This window comes from Myotis myotis, unplaced genomic scaffold (genome assembly GCF_014108235.1).
Source record: "Myotis myotis isolate mMyoMyo1 unplaced genomic scaffold, mMyoMyo1.p scaffold_m19_p_11, whole genome shotgun sequence".
NCBI lineage: Eukaryota > Metazoa > Chordata > Mammalia > Chiroptera > Vespertilionidae > Myotis > Myotis myotis.
The window spans coordinates 10,024,096-10,040,289 of record NW_023416315.1 but is presented as its reverse complement, the minus strand read 5'-3'; the positions used below and the strand labels follow the sequence as shown (position 1 = coordinate 10,040,289).

General features: G+C 36.7%; 1 protein-coding gene across 4 annotated transcripts in view; it reads left to right on the top strand.

The window, feature by feature from the left end:
• The window catches only part of CDK13 (cyclin dependent kinase 13), a 111,526-nt gene that overhangs the window by 38,119 nt on the left and 57,213 nt on the right, over nucleotides 1–16,194 (top strand). For all 4 annotated transcript variants that reach the window (XM_036327443.1, XM_036327445.1, XM_036327444.1 and 1 more), the window contains exon 5: nucleotides 1,237–1,407. In XM_036327443.1, coding sequence (XP_036183336.1) covers nucleotides 1,237–1,407 — 171 coding nt within the window. The remainder of the gene's footprint in view (nucleotides 1–1,236; nucleotides 1,408–16,194) is intronic.

Genomic DNA, 16,194 nt, shown 5'->3' with positions numbered 1-16,194 from the left:
ACTGTCAGAGGCTGTATATTTTACAAAGTAATGCTCTGAGCCAGAGTATAATCTTATAATTCCTTGTTGAAATAACCAATAGATTAAAATAGCATAGCTATTCAGGCCATTTAATACAGGGAGGACTACCTTATGCTTAGAACCTCCTGAAGGCATTTATAGCGTTGGAGTAATAATATTGATAATGATGATTCTGCTTTATCAAATATAGATTAAATTATAACCTTTAAACCTGTTTAGTAAAACAAGAAGTCCCACATTTTAGAATTCCCTATAAAAGAGTCAAATACATTTTAATTACTAAAGGTAAAAACATTTTTCTTTTAAAAAATTTGTAAATACAGAATTCTTTTTTCTCCAAAGTAGAATGAACAAACCTTTATTATAGTGATGAATATGTTCTTATAATAGAATTTGTATATATGCATGAGTGTATTTTACTTATTATTTAGGGTTTATCTGACACAAATATGTGTAAATTATTAGGCTATTAGAGCAGTGGGAAGAGCAAATTTTGAGACAGCTAAACCAGATTTTGAATCCCACTTTCACTACTGGATAATTGGCCAACTTTAGGCAAGTTAATATGTCTTAGCATTTCTCACCTGTGCAATCTACAGAATTTTCTCTTCTGTTCAGAGGGATCTTATGCATATACTAGAGGCCCAGTGCACGAAATTTGTATACTGGTAGGGTCCCTAGTGGCTGCTGGCCAGGTACTCCCTCCCTTCCCCCAGCCGCCCGCCACAGCTGGCCAGGGCATCCCTCCCTTCCCCCAGCTGGCCCCACCACCTCATTAAACTCCCGGACAAACTCCCGGTTGAGGGGACAATTTGCATACTATGCTTTTATTATATAGGATAAGCTTATTGTATATATTTGTCTTCTTTACTTTTCAAAAATGGCAGTGTAGTTTATCTACTCTTTCTCATCATTCTTTTTTCATTTATCTTGGAGAGCATAAAATAACAATACATATGCACCTACCCTATATTTTTATACAGTTGTATGGTATTCCACAGCTTGGATAAATATCTCATAAGTTATTTAGCCAGAGATCTAATTTCTTAAACTCTCAACATTATAATGTGGTATGTTGGAAACTAAATATATATTTTGGGTTCTAACTTGAAGAGGTAGGAACAAATATTATGAATTAAAATAAATTTAAAATTAAGAAAAATGTCCTGTGGTTTTTGTTAGCTAGTAACTTGATTTTATTTAATTTTCTAATAGGAGAAATGGTTGCCTTAAAAAAAGTACGTCTCGATAATGAAAAGGAAGGCTTTCCGATTACAGCAATTCGAGAAATTAAAATTCTTCGGCAGCTTACTCATCAGAGTATTATCAATATGAAGGAGATAGTTACCGATAAAGAAGATGCTTTGGATTTTAAGAAGGATAAAGGTATGTGTGCATATTTAATGAACCAATCTGTGTATTCATGATTAAGCTATCTTGAAGATTTTGTTATAGGTGTTGACCACTTAAGTAAATGTAGTTGAATTGAAGAGTTAATTTATTTACTTCAGTGGTTTTTGAGTCACCCAAGTAGACATCAAAGCACATTTACCAGTATCACACATAAAATATTCACTAATAATACTTAGTTTTTGAGCATCAGTGTGATGGAGAAATAATTTATAATAGTCTTAGAATATTTATTTATACCTTACATTTTTAATGTTATAATGTCTTAACATACAAGGAAATTTATGGTAGGCTTATATATTAATTCTAAAAGTCTGGAGTCAAAAATCTTACCTGAAATTGCATTTAATAAACTGTACCTGGTACATGGTTGGCTTTTAGCAGAAAAGTTGAAAAGAAATTAGTGTATACCATTAGGGAACATGATGGGTGAAAGAAAAGCTCTACTGGCCAGTAGGTTTTAGATCTTCAGAGTAAGATTTTGGAGCCAATGCTACCTCCTTTATAATCTATGGTTTTTGAAGAGCAGAATTTTTTTTCAAACAAACTCTAGCAGCCCTCGCTGGTTTGGCTCAGTGGATAGAGCATTGGCTTGGAGACTGAAGGGTCCCAGGTTCCATTCAGGTCAAGGGCACATGCATGGGTTGGGGGCTCAATCCCCAGTAGGGGGCGCGCAGGAGGCAGCTGATCAATGATTCTCTCTCACCATTGATGTTTCCATCTCTCTCTCCCCCTCTCCCTTCTTCTTGAAATCAATAAAAATATATTAAAAAAAACAAAAATCCTAACTCTAGCATAAAACAGATTTAAGTGGGTATGTTCTGATTGAACATGGTCTTAACTTCCTTCTATCCTCAACCACACATATTCTCATTCTCATTCTCTCTCTCTCTCTCTCTCTCTCTCTCTCTCTCTCTCTCACTCTCACTCTCACTCTCATTCTCTCTCTCTCACACACACAGTCTTATTCTGGGGAAAACACTGTAAAATGATTGATACACGATAATTGTTTTGTATAAAGGAATTTCTGTTTGAGAGTGTTTTTATGCACTCTGGAGATCATCAAAATTATCTTTTTAATCTATGTCACTTCCATTAGTTTTTGCCATAATAAAGCTCATATTCCTTTAGCCTTATTTTTAATCCACTTTGTATTTTTAACTTTATTTTTCATTACTTCTTATTGTGTAGTTGAAAGGATACTGGTTTGACTTAGGCTAGTATGTCTGGGATTTGTGACATAGCTTATTAGCAGTGTAGCCTTATTAGCTGTTTATACCTTCATTCATTAAAGGGAAACATTACTTCTCTAACTGGATAGTAAAATTTAATTAAAATTTTATATCTGAGGATTGTGTGGAAATGTTTTTTATTACCCTAGTACTATAATCAAATTAATATTTTCTTTTCCTCCATCATACCCTGAACCTCCTGTTTCTTTGATCTGTGGGGACACACTGCCTGCCCATTTCTTCAATCCCATCTTTGCCATTTTTCTGATTGCTCACCAAACTTCACTTACATTGGCCTTTTGAATTATTACATATGCCATTGCACTTCTCTGCCTTAAACATGCTGCTTTCCTGGACTTAAACATCTGCACTCCCAGCACATACATACCACACACTTACACACAAATATGCATGCACCTGATTTAAAAGGCTAACTTCTTATCCAGTAGGTCTCAACATGAATGTTGCTTTATTCATTAGTAACGCCTTACCTGACCAGTCTTTCTATTTCCTGCTGAATATAGACACACACAATTTAAGAGCCCTAGCTAGAGACTTGGAGAGGGGGTTGTAAGTGGAGACTGACAATGAGTACGAGGCTCTTTTTGTGGTGATGACAGTGCTCTAAAATTCAGTGTGAAGATGGTTGCATAACTGCAAATACATTAAAACCAGTTGAATTGTACACTTTATAAATGGGTGAATGTACAGTATGTGAATTAGATCACAATAAAATTATTTAAGACACACACAAAAAACCCCCAATAGCTTTCAATAATTCCATGTTCTACCCTGGCCAGTGTTACTCAGTGGTTGAACATCTATCCATGAACCAGGAGGTCACGGTTCAATTCCCAATCAGGGCACATTCCCAGGATGTGGGCTTGATCCCTAATAGTGTATGTGCAAGAGGAAGCATATCCGTGATTCTCTCTTCTCACTGATGTTTCTCTCGTTCCCTCTCCCTTTCTCTCTTTGAAATCAATAAAAAAAGAATTCCGTGTTCTGATGAAAGTACTGTGTGAATTGAGAGGGATAACTGTTGGGGGGAGTGGTGGATCTGTAGAAAATGATGCTGTAGAAGTAGGTTAGGACCAAAATTGGTGCTTGACCTTAAATCTATGCCAAGAAACTAAAATATTAACTTTTACCTTCTTTAACAATAATAGTGCAGTGCTTATCGTGTATTTGAACTAGCATTTATAGTAATTTTATTTGATCTTTAGCAATTTGACAGATAAAAAATTGTATTTTATCTTTTTAATATTTCTTATTACTATGACGATCAATGGTTTTTTGTGCTGTATTTTATCTTTTTAATAATTATTTCTTATTACCATGGAGATTGATGATTTCTTGTGCCCATATAATTTCTTTTCTCATATAATACTTGTTTATGTCTTTTGCCCATTTTTATTAGTGTATTAATGTTTTTCTTAGTTGGTGTTAAATATGGTTTTTTGTTGTTGTTAATCCTCACCCGAGGATATTTTTCCATTGATTTTTAGAGAGAGTAGAAGGGATGGGGAGAGACAGGGAGAGAAACATCAATTGATTGGTTGCCTCCCTCTGGCACATGCCCTGACCAGGGCCAGGGATGGAGCCTGCTGCAACTGAGTTACCTGCTGTTGACTGGAATCGAACCCAGGATCCTTCAGTCCTTGGGCCGACGCTCTATCTACTGAGCCAAACCTGCTAGCACAGATGTTAAATTTTTTTTACATAGTAGGAATGTTTATATTTTGAGTGACTAACAGAAAAACTATATAGCCATCTGGTTTCCTTCTTTTCCATGTTTCTCTTAACGTTAGTGCTCAGTAAATTTTGAGTTGAATTGAGGAGAAAAGTATTTATAAAACAGATAGTAGTCTGTTCCAGATTAACCAAATGAACCTGTCATGATTGTGAATTTTGCATAATCAGGAAAAGATATAGGAAGGTGCTTTAGTTATATTTAGTGAATTATAGCAAATAATCCTTTGCAGGGGAAAAAATGACTTCCTTTTCTGGGTCACAAGGAAACAGAGTTAGTATCATGTGTTGAAATTCAGAGTTTATAGAACATAGAGAAATCAGAATATATAGGTGTCTACCAGGAGATAACCTATGGCAAAGAATTTAAAGGAAAAGGAATCTGTGGCAAAGTAGGGAAGGTATAGTGGAAATAGAAAGGGGTGGAGGTGGGGCTTTCCCCTGCCAATATTTCCTAAATAGGTGAATAAGAAATAATGTTCTTTTGAGGCAGATGTAATAAGGTAATAATAATGGGAATTACATGTAGTGGTTAAGAATATAGTTTTGGATCCTTGGTTTTCCCATCATTACATACTGTTTTCCTCATCTGGAAATGGTGTAATAGGACCTAACTCATAGATTTGTTATATTAAATGAAATAATGCATATGAAACACTTATCCTAGAATATTACACATAGTAAGTACACAGTAAAATTTGCTTTTATAGCTTGTTGGTACATCATGAGGGCAGAAATAGATCAATAATATAATAATAATTGTTTATAATTAAGCAGAGAGGATGGAGGTTTGGAAGAAATTAATATTTTACTTTTAGTCCTCTAATGAAATTTATGTGGAGATCAGACATCAGGAATGGTGTTGACCCAGAAGTAAAAAAAGAATTTTTTTCTGAAAGTTTAGAAGTAGTCTCTAATTATTGATTGTAGAAGTTTCAAGAAGATTGAAAAGCTCTAGTCACATCTTGTGATTGATTGGTTAAACTAGCTGTATAAGGAAGTGTTCGCCATCACCTACCTTTACCCAGTGTCCGTGTGCCCTGTGAGGCAAGGTCCCACACGGCCACCACAAGGTGTCCCTGCAATTGCACCTAGACCAGGTGGATGAGGACAAGGAGGATGCCAGCTGCCACTTCCAGATTCTCGGGAAAGTATTGCATTCTGAATGGCAGAGAGCTGTGTATGATGAGCAGGGAGAGTGGATGAGGTTTCTGCTGTGTGCTCAACCAAGGTTAGGACTGGAAGGTATATTGGATGTTACTCTTTAAAAATATATCTCTATAAGACATTCAAGCTTTCAAGAAGACAAGGAGATTCAGAAGAAGAGCTGGCTGATATTAAATAGGCCTATCTGGACTTCAAAGGGGACATGGATTAGGTCATGGAGTCTGTGCTATGTGTGCAGTATACAGAGGAACCAGGATAAGGAACATTAATCAGCAAGCTATTTATGCTAGAGAGGTCCCATCCTATAATGCCTTTGTCAGAGAATTGAAGCAAAAGATGAATGCTAGGAAAAGGAGGGCTCAGGAATTGGCTAAAGAAGCAGAATTGAGCAGGAAGGAGTTGGGACTTGAAAAAGAAGATAACTTGAGAGCAATCATTGAGAGAGAGCGAGACAAAAGGTTGGTCAAAAGAAAATGGACAATTTTCTGTCTCTGATGGAAGCAGAGTACTCAAGAATGAAAAGAAATAATGGAGTTTTCTCTTCAAAAGTCCTTAAGTGTCAATTGGTGCCATTGTAGGCAAGGTATAGTCCAGATTTAAAGACAAGCCAATTCAACCCCCGAGAACAGTTGTCTTTCCTGTCTAAATTATTCATATTGAGTATGGTAACCACATCTTAGTATACCCTAGAAATCCCCTGACATTCTGTGAGGTCCTCCTATGAAGGAATTTGATGGTGATCAGTGAGGGAAGAGGGGGAGGTTGGTGTACTTCCGACAACATTTTTGTGGCTATTTTATACAAGGATATTTATCTAGAATGTGCGTCTGCCTATACATCCTTTACCAGTTGTCATTTTGCCACACAAGAGTGAGCTGCAGAATATTCTGAGTGATGTGTGTGTTTATTATAACAGGCACTTCAGGCATCTTTATAAGACTTATACATGATTAAATAAATTAACAAGTAAAACATGACTGTTAAGTTTTAAATGATCATTGGGAAATTACTGCTGAATGTCCTTAGGCAGGTCACTGAGTTTGTCTGAACTTGTGTTCTCACCTAGGAAAGGCTGGTGGAGTTTGGGTAAATGACTTAAGCCATCAGTGCTTGTTATCTTGTACTCATGGTATTGATTTGTGAGAATAGTACAGACATTTTCATTTACATTTAATTTAATTGTATGTATTCATTAGAACATATGGAAGTTTTTAGGGACTGTTCAACTGAAAATCGCTTGATTTATAGACTAATAAATACATTTAATGCTGTATGCATGAAACAAGCCTTTTGTTACTGAGCTTTTATGTGTCATAACTTATCTGAGATGAGCACGACATGTTTTCAGTTTGGATTATAACAGGTTAAAAATACTCTTTAATTGTATTAGAATATAATTTAATGCATTAGAATGCTTTGATATATTAAAACAATTACCCCTCCTCTGAAAAATAAAATAAATATTAATCACATCTAAAAAATATCTTCACAGCAATATCTACACTGAGCACTATAGCCTCGCCGTGTTGACACATATAATTAACTACCACACTGTATTGGAGTGATTTCAGCAGAGTGACAGAAAATCCAGTTGAAATTGTTTAAACCAAATGGGACTCTCTTAGCTTACTTAAGAAGAGGTCCAGAGACTAAGCAGACTTTAGGGTTAGTTGATTCAGTGGCTTAAGGATGTCATCAAAGACCCCAGTTATGTTACCCATGCATCTGTTTCATACTCATTGTAGTATGACTTGGAGTGGCAGTGAAAGAGATCCTTGGCTTCCTTTCCATGGCTTTCTGAAGTCCAAGAAGGCTTCTCAGGGGTCTTATTGATATTAAATCTAGGACATAATGTAAAATTCCAATTGGAATTTTAGCTGGACTGGCATGCTAATAAAAGGAGTTTTTAGGGGTAAAAAGACAGGTTTAGGAAGCTTTAGAAATTAGGGGGCCCATGGGGGAGAAATACAGGGCTGCAAAGCTGGGAGCTGCAGAAGGTATATATTCACAGAATAAGGGAGCTGCCAGAAGGCATACATTCATAGAATAAGGGGCCTGGGAGCGGCCCAAATGTATACATTTATAGAATAAAGGGAAAGGAAGCCACTCATTCAGAAAAGGAAGCGGAAGGCCAAAGGAAGCAAAAAAACAAAAAAAAGAGAGGAACCCCACGTAGGGTTTGAGCTCTGAAGCTGCTTATATAGGAACCAAGAGAGAGGGGGTATCAGGACACAACTAGCCTTTATAAACCTTAGAGAAGAGGAACTTAGTGCAGTGATGGCGAACCTTTTGAGCTCGGTGTGTCAGCATTTTGAAAAACCCTAACTTAACTCTGGTGCCGTGTCACATATAGAAATTTGTTGATATTTGCAACCATAGTAAAACAAAGACTTACATTTTTGATATTTATTTTATATAGTTAAATGCCATTTAACAAAGAAAAATCAAGCAAAAAAATGAGTTCGCGTGTCAGAGGTGACATGCGTGTCATAGGTTCGCCATCACTGGCTTAGTGGGTCTCTCTCTCCCTTTCCATGTGGGAGTCTGTGCTTGTTTCCCAATACATTTCCACCTTTTTCTATACCACCTTTTTTTCATGGCTTCATTCTTTGAATCCACCTGGACAAGAACCCAGGAAATCACCTTTGCATCCTGCCCAGAGGAAAACAACGCATTTCATTTTAATTCCGCATTTCACTACTGTTAAAAATTAAATGGTTACATTTGTCTTGTCCTCGAATGTCATTGAGGTTGCACATACCTCTCATTGTATAGCCAACTCTTACAGCATGTTACATTAAAAGGTGACAATTTAATGGAGCACTCATGATTAATTTAAAGAGAAGTTGAGTAAAATAATAAATAGCCTTTTTAAGTGGTGATGATATTGTTATGGGTAAAGCAAGTTATAGGTAAAGTTTTTAGAAAGCCAGGTAACTTTGAAAGATAAAGTTGCTTTAAACATATTGAATTTATAAATTAAATTAATCCAAAATTCACAAAGGTTAGTTCATGTGCTAGTCTTTAGAAATAATAATTTTGACTCTTTAACTCTATACAGTTGTCTTTGAGGTAGACCAAAAATTTTATGAAAACAGTACTAAAAAAGTAGAAGCAAATATACTTTTTGAAAATTAGAGAAAATTTTAACAAATCCAAAAAATGAGTTAGTATTTTATGTCATTTGAAAAAGGAGCCAGGTTCTGTCCTAAGCTCCTTACATATTAATCCTCATTAAAAAATCTGTGAGGAGCAGAGAAAGAAATGAGGTACAGGAAAAGTTAGAGCCATTCTTTGATAGACACAATACTTGATAAATGAAAATAGTGACTAGAAATATTCTTTTTCAAGTATATAGTCATTTCAGTTTATTTTAATAGGATGTGAAAAATCTAATTTCCATGTATCACAGTATATTTGTGGGAAAAGCATTGGAAATTCAGATTTGAGGCCAATACACACCTATTCCCTCATACTCCCAGTTTTGGTAGCATTAATAGAGCTCTACTCTTTTTACTCCTATCACCTTTCATGTAGTGGAAGCACATTTATTTACCCAGCTTACTATCACTGGAAGCCTGAATAAGTTAGGAATGGAGGCCCTGAAGTGTGAAGAGCCAGAAGCTCTCAAGTTTTTAGCATTTGAAGCTTGGAGAGCTTGGGTTTTCTTTGAACCTCTTTTTGGTGTCAACACCTCTGAATTTGAGATAATTTGTTTCCAGGCTGGTCTAATCATCAAACCTTTCTCTTCTGCCATTTCAGGAATTGATAAATTTCTCTCTTTATTGCTACTGCCACTCTCAGCCACAATTTCTTATAATATGTAATGTGCATGCACTCCTTTTTAGGTTTTCTACCACTAATACCAATGAGACAGAGAGGTGTGCGAGTTCCTTCCTTCTCTGACAACACTCACACCCCCCAACCCCTACCTCTCATTTTTTCCTGTCTCTCTGACCTATGGGAATACAGACTTATGAATGTGACTTTGAGGTAAATAAAAATGCTGAAATAAGATCCATGAATACTTTTAGAAGAAATTAATTTCTGTTGAATACCTATTAAATGCCATGCATTGTTCTAGTTGCTGGGAGCAGGCAGTAAATGAGATAGACAAGGTCTCTACCCTATGGCCTACATTAGCAGTATAGTGAGTATGACTTTCTTTGACTGTCTTGGATATTCTATCCTAAGAGCTTAGGATTGGGGCTGGTGGTGGTGGTGGTGGGGGGAGGGGGGGATGTTAAAGAAACAAGGAAAAGAAAAGAACACAAGTTCAAAGAAGAGTGGAGGAGTGTCCCTATCCGTCCTCAGTGGTAATATATGGGTTGGGACTCCAAATCTTAGGTTAATTCACTTCCTCCTGTTAAAGCTAGAAATGTTTTCTAGCAAGTATGGATTAAAGTCAAAGATGGCCACAGGAAGAAATGTTTTGCTTTTTTTTCCTTTGCAGATTTCAGGCAGAAAGTTTTTGAATTTCATACAAATGTCTTGAAAATTTACATATTACAAATATTTAGTACTTGATTTTTTAACTTGTTTTCTCAAAGAGCAGTGTATTTTTTTGTATCCTTAGTTTTACAGTTAGAACTGTTAAATCATGTCTGTTAACTTCTTTCTTGATTATTTCTGATGTTGTATTTGAGAAACAGAATTCTAATATATCTTACACTTTTCTTTTGAATTTATAAAGATATTTGGAGTTGTAATTAATGATTTTCTAAGACTCTTCACAAAGAAATTCATACCTATTTATTTGTCCTTCTGTTATAAACCTGCCCTAACCTTCAATCTTGGATTGATCACTTTTTTTAATATTAAACTTACTGGGGAGCGGGGGGGGGGGGGGAATCATATAGCCATGTAGATTATTTTCTCCTCAGACTTATGGCCCATAGCAGTGATGGCGAACCTTTTGAGCTCGGCATGTCAGCATTTTGAAAAACTCTAACTTAACTTTGGTGCTGTGTTACATATAGAAATTTTTTGATATTTGTAACCATAGTAAAACAAAGACTTATATTTTTGATATTTATTTTATATATTTAAATGCCATTTAACAAAGAAAAATCAACCAAAAAAATGAGTCCGCGTGTCACCTCTGACACGCGTGTCATAGGTTCGCCATCACTGGCCTAGAGAGCTGGAACTCCAGGACTGCTGGACAGTCCTTAATCAGCTTCTTCTTCCCTTCCACAAAGCAAACACTCTGTTCTCTGAAGAGAAGAAATTGCTTCATTCTCTACAAAGAAGCTTACACTTACCGATGAGAGTTTACTCTCTCAACTTCTAACTTTCCATGCCTTTCCTTCACTCTTTACTATTTCACTCCTTTATTTCAGAGTAGGTAGTATTTCTCCTTCCTGCTCAGAGCTGATGCTTTCAGGTTCTTAGGAACCAATGTGTGTCATCTCTTCCTTTCAAACTCTTCCCTCTTCACTGGCTTCTTACTTTCAGCACTAAACCTACTCAAATCTCTGTCTTAAACAGACAAATCTTGCTCTGATTTGAGTCAGCCAATGGCTCCATTACTCTTTGTTGCCAGATTTTTTGAGAGAGTAATCAGTATTTGCTGTCTGTACTTTCTCACTTTTTCATTCATTAATTGGTCTGAATTTTCCTACTACTTTATAAAAATAAGGTCACTAATGATCTCTTGCCAAACCAGTAGTAATTTCTTAGTTTTTTCTTTCTTTTCATGGGCAATATTTATTATGTTGATTTGCTTCTTGAATGTTTTGGCTTTTCTGAAAAAGCTCTAGTCAGATTTGTTTCCTCTCTGTCTGATTATTGCTTCATAGCTTAAATCTAATTGGCCCTTTCTTTGCCTTATTCTTAAATGTTGGTGTTCCTCAGGGTTATGTCGTTGGTGGTCTTACCTCTTCTTCCCAGATACTCTCATAGCTCTAAGGTTATCATCATCATCAGCTCTAGCCCTGAGCTCCAGAAAGCTACAACTATTCACTAGATCCCTCCATGTTCACATTTTACAAAGGTATCTCAAACTGAGCACGCCCCTGTCCCCATCATTCACTTGCTCCAAGCCCTGCTATAAATCTCAGCTTAAATTTCTCTTCATGATTCCCGAGTCAGATTTCATCTTTCAGGATACCACTGCATTTTAAAGCCTATTAGTTAAAGCATTATGATATAATTATTTAGTTGTCTATCTGTAGTGCTACCTTATCTATTTGTGTTACTGTATTAGGCTACTCTTATTCTTTTTTGTACTTAATAAAAATATATTTCTGTTGACTGTTTTGTTGTATAAAGTCTCACAAAAGTAAAATCCTAAAATAATTGATAATAATATAAAGAGTTCATATAAATATATAGTCTAAAAAATAAATTAGGATTTGCAAGGGAAACTTGTAGCTTTTTGGTTCACATTCACTATTCCTATCAATTATGTCTGCTTTTAGCCATTACTGATTTATTATTTTTGAACAAATAGTCTCTAGGTTAATATATATCATTTATAGAATGGATAATTGAAAGTAGATTGGTCTTTCACATCCTTTTCTTGAAATGTGTTTTTAATTAGGAATAATTTTACTATAAGAATTTTAAAACACATTTTTATAAATTGTGCTAGCTATGATTTCACCTTTTCCTAATTGGTCATGATTTTGGAATTAGTAATAGGTAGACAATTTAGTTTAATCTATTTAAATTGGTGTGCCAGTGAAATTGTTTACTTTCTTGGTGTAACCCACGCTCCCCTTGCCATATATTTTTAATATAATTTATTTTACCCAAAATATTGTTTTAACATGTAATAAATATTAAAATTTGGGGGTTATTTCCCTTATTTTTATACTAAGTCTTCAAAACCCACAGAACATCTCATCTCAGTGAGTCTAGCCATGTTTCAGGTGCTTCATAGGTACTTCCAATGGCTTCTGAATGGACAATATAGTCATAGATAGAATAGATTGGCCTTTTGTTGAGGATCCACCTTTTATCTAATCTAAGTCCCTGTAACTCTGGAGCTGACTCCACTTTCAGTTCCCTAGGGGCATGTCACTCAGATCCTTTCCGTTCTCCTGTCCAGAGTTTGAGACTTTCCTAAGATTTTACATATCGTAACTGTGAGATGTGAGCCTAAGGCAAGAAGGGTCCGTTGCTGCAGCAACCACCTGAGGCCGTATGGGTTCTGAGGATACAGCCAGCACTGAGAAATGGATAGAGGGACCCTTTTTTTAAAAAAAAAATATTTTAAATTGATTTCAGAGAGGAAGGGAAAGGGATAGAGAGATAGAAACATCAATGATGAGAGAGAATCATTGATCGCCTGCCTCCTGCACGCCCCCTACTGGGGATCAAGCCTGCAACCCAGGCATGTGCCCTTGACTGGAATCAAATCTGGGAACCTTCAGTCCCCAGGCTGATGCTCTATCCACTGAGCCAAACGGCTAGAGCTAGAGAGAGGGAATCTTGCCATAAAAATTCTGAAAGCTCTATTTTACTCCTTACCCCAAACAAAGGAAAATTTTTAGAAGATTGATAAATTTTCTTTTTTTGTTCCAGCCAGTGTGCATTGGGTTGTAGAACATCCAAGTTTGAGAGGTATGGGTTAGGGAGGTCCATCTTAAATAGCCTGTCTTAGAATGCCCCAGTAGCATCACATTATTCTGAAGTTGATGATTGGAAGTTGACCAAGTAGAAGTCAGGTCAAGTTGATTCCCAGTCCTCAAATGTTTGGCTTGACTTCTTTTTAAAAAAATATATCTTATTGATTTTTTTTAAAGAGAGGAAGGGCGAGGGATAGAGAGTTAGAAACATTGATCAGCTGCCTCCAGTAGGGGATGTGCCTGCAACCAAGGTACATGCCCTTGACCGGAATTGAACCTGGAACCCTTCAGTCCACAGGCCGACGCTCTATCCACTGAGCCAAACTGGTTAGGGCTGGCTTGACTTCTTGTCAAGGGTTGTTCAGATCTTTTGGTGGGCAGATATTGAAGGATTCAACCTAATTACAGTGAACAATAATGACTGTACCGTCTACTACTCAATGAAGGGGATCAGAAATGCAAGTAGCACAATAATTTATTTCCCCTGCAGTGTTCTCATTCCATTTTATTTCTTTGCCTATGAGGAAGGAGTTTAATGTGACTAGCTTTTACTGAATTAAAAATCGCTTGTATTTTAACGGCTTATAACTATTCTGTAATTTTTTCTTTTGGAAGTAGAATTCCTCTGTAAAAAGTATAAAAGTAAAATTAGCTTACCATAATCGTTGAAATAATGCTAATCTATGTGAATAAGAAAAAATTTCCCATTTTCTGTTGCAACTTTCTGCCCAACCCATTGTTATCAGCCTGTTGTATCCTTCTAGACCTATGCTCAAGAATGGCAATTCTTTTTTTTTAAATTTTTTTTATTTTATATTTTATTGATTTTTTTACAGAGAGGAAGGGAGAGAGATAGAGAGTTAGAAACATCGATGGGAGAGAAACATCGATCAGCCGCCTCCTGCACATCTCCCACTGGGGATGTGCCCGCAACCCAGGTACATGCCCTTGACCAGAATCGAACCTGGGACCCCTCAGTCCGCAGGCCGACACTCTATCCACTGAGCCAAACCGATTTTGGCAAGAATGGCAATTCTTGAGCATAGAAGGCCTGCCTGTTTGGTTCAGTGGATAGAGTGTTGGCCCTCTGACTGAAGGGTCCTGGGTTCAATTCGGGTCAAGGGCACTCTCGTACCTTGGTTGCAGGCTCGGGGGATGTCAGGACACAGAAATAGAGACAAAGACAGAGGCATAGGAAGTCCCACAGACACAGAGAATCTGACTGACAGACAGACACATACACACATAATATTCTGACTTTTAAAAATACTCTCTTCCACCTATTCATTCTCACCTCTTGAAACCCTGGCAACCACTGAATTTTTTACTGTTTCCATAGTTTTGCCGTTTCCAGAATGCCATATAGTTGGAAACATACAGTATGTAGTCTTTTCAGATTGATTTCTTTCACTTAGAAATATACATGTAAGTTTGCTCCATGAATTTTCATGCCTTCAAACATCATTTCTTTTTAGTGCTGATTAATGTTCCATTGTCTCAATGTACTACAGTTTATTTTTCTCTTCATTTTGGCTGCTTTCAAATTTTGATGGTTATGAATAAAGCTGTTAATAGACATTCATATGCAGGTTTCTGTGTAGACCATAAGTTTTCAGCTATTTTTGATAAATACCAAGGAGTGTGATTGCTGGATCATATGGTAAGAGTATGTTGGATTTTGTTAGAATCTTTTACACTGTCTTCAGTGGCTGTATCATTTTGTATTCCCACAAGCAATGAATGGTGGTCCAAATCCTTATCAGCACTTGGTATTATCACTGTTTCGGATTTTTGCCATTCTGATGTGGATATGATTTCACATTATTGTATTAATTTGCCATTCTCTAATGAAATATGTTGAGAATGTTTTCATATGCTTATGTGGGATGTGTCCATTCTTTGGGGATGTGTCTTTTCATATATTTTGCCCACTTTTTAATTGGGCTGTTTGTTTACTTATTGTTGATTTTTAAGACTTCTTTCCATATGTTGGATATATTTTTTTAAAAAGATATGTTTTATAAAGATTTTCTCCCAGTCTGTGGTTTGTTATTTCATCCCCCTAACAATGTCTTTCTCAGAGCTGAAGTTTAACATTTTAATGAATTCCAACTTCTTCTTACACAAAAAGACCGTTTCTTCTTTACAGGTTGTGATTTTAATGGTATATCTACCAAGTCATCGCCACATCTATGTTCACCTAAATTTTCTCCTATGTTCCCTTCTAGGAGTTTTACAGTTTTGTATTTTACCCTTAGGTCGATGTAAGGTCTGTATCTAGAATCTTTGGGGGTGTTTTTGGTGTGTGTGTGTGTGTAGGGGGTTGTTTGTTTTTGTTTTTATATCTGTGTTTACTTGTTCCAGCAGCATTTGTTGAAAAGACTACCTTTTTGCTAGTGAAGTGTTTTTGCTCTATTATCTAAGATCTGTTGACTCTTTGTAAGGGTCTATTTTGTGAACTTTCTGTTTTGTTTCATTGACCTACTTGTCTGTTCTTTTGCTAATACTACAATACTAGTATTGATTATTGTAGCTTTATAGTGAGTCTTAAAGTCAAATAGTAACAGCCCTCTAACTTCATTCTCCTTTAATACTGTATTCAATATTGTGTTGGCTATTCAGATCTTCATTCTTTTTTATATTAAATACTAGAGGCCTGGTGCACGAAATTCGTGTACTTGGGGGGGGGGGTGTCCCTCAGCCCGGCCTGCAACAATGCCAGTGTCCCGTGCCCGGCCTCTGGCCAGAGACCCCTCCCTCCACACGGCCAGGGCCAGGACGCTGGGCTCACGATCCTGGGGCGATACTGCCAGCATCCCCCTCAACCCCCTGCCACTATGTGCACCGCCATATTTGTCATGGAGTGATGGTTAATTTGCATATTCTCTTTTATTAGATAGGACTAGAGGCCCGTGCATGAAATTCATGCACTGGCGGGGGTGTGTGTGTGTGTGTGTGTCCCTCAGCCCAGCCTGCACCCTCTCCAATCTGGGACCCCTTGGGGATGTCCAACTGCCGGTTTACGCTTAATTTCTGAC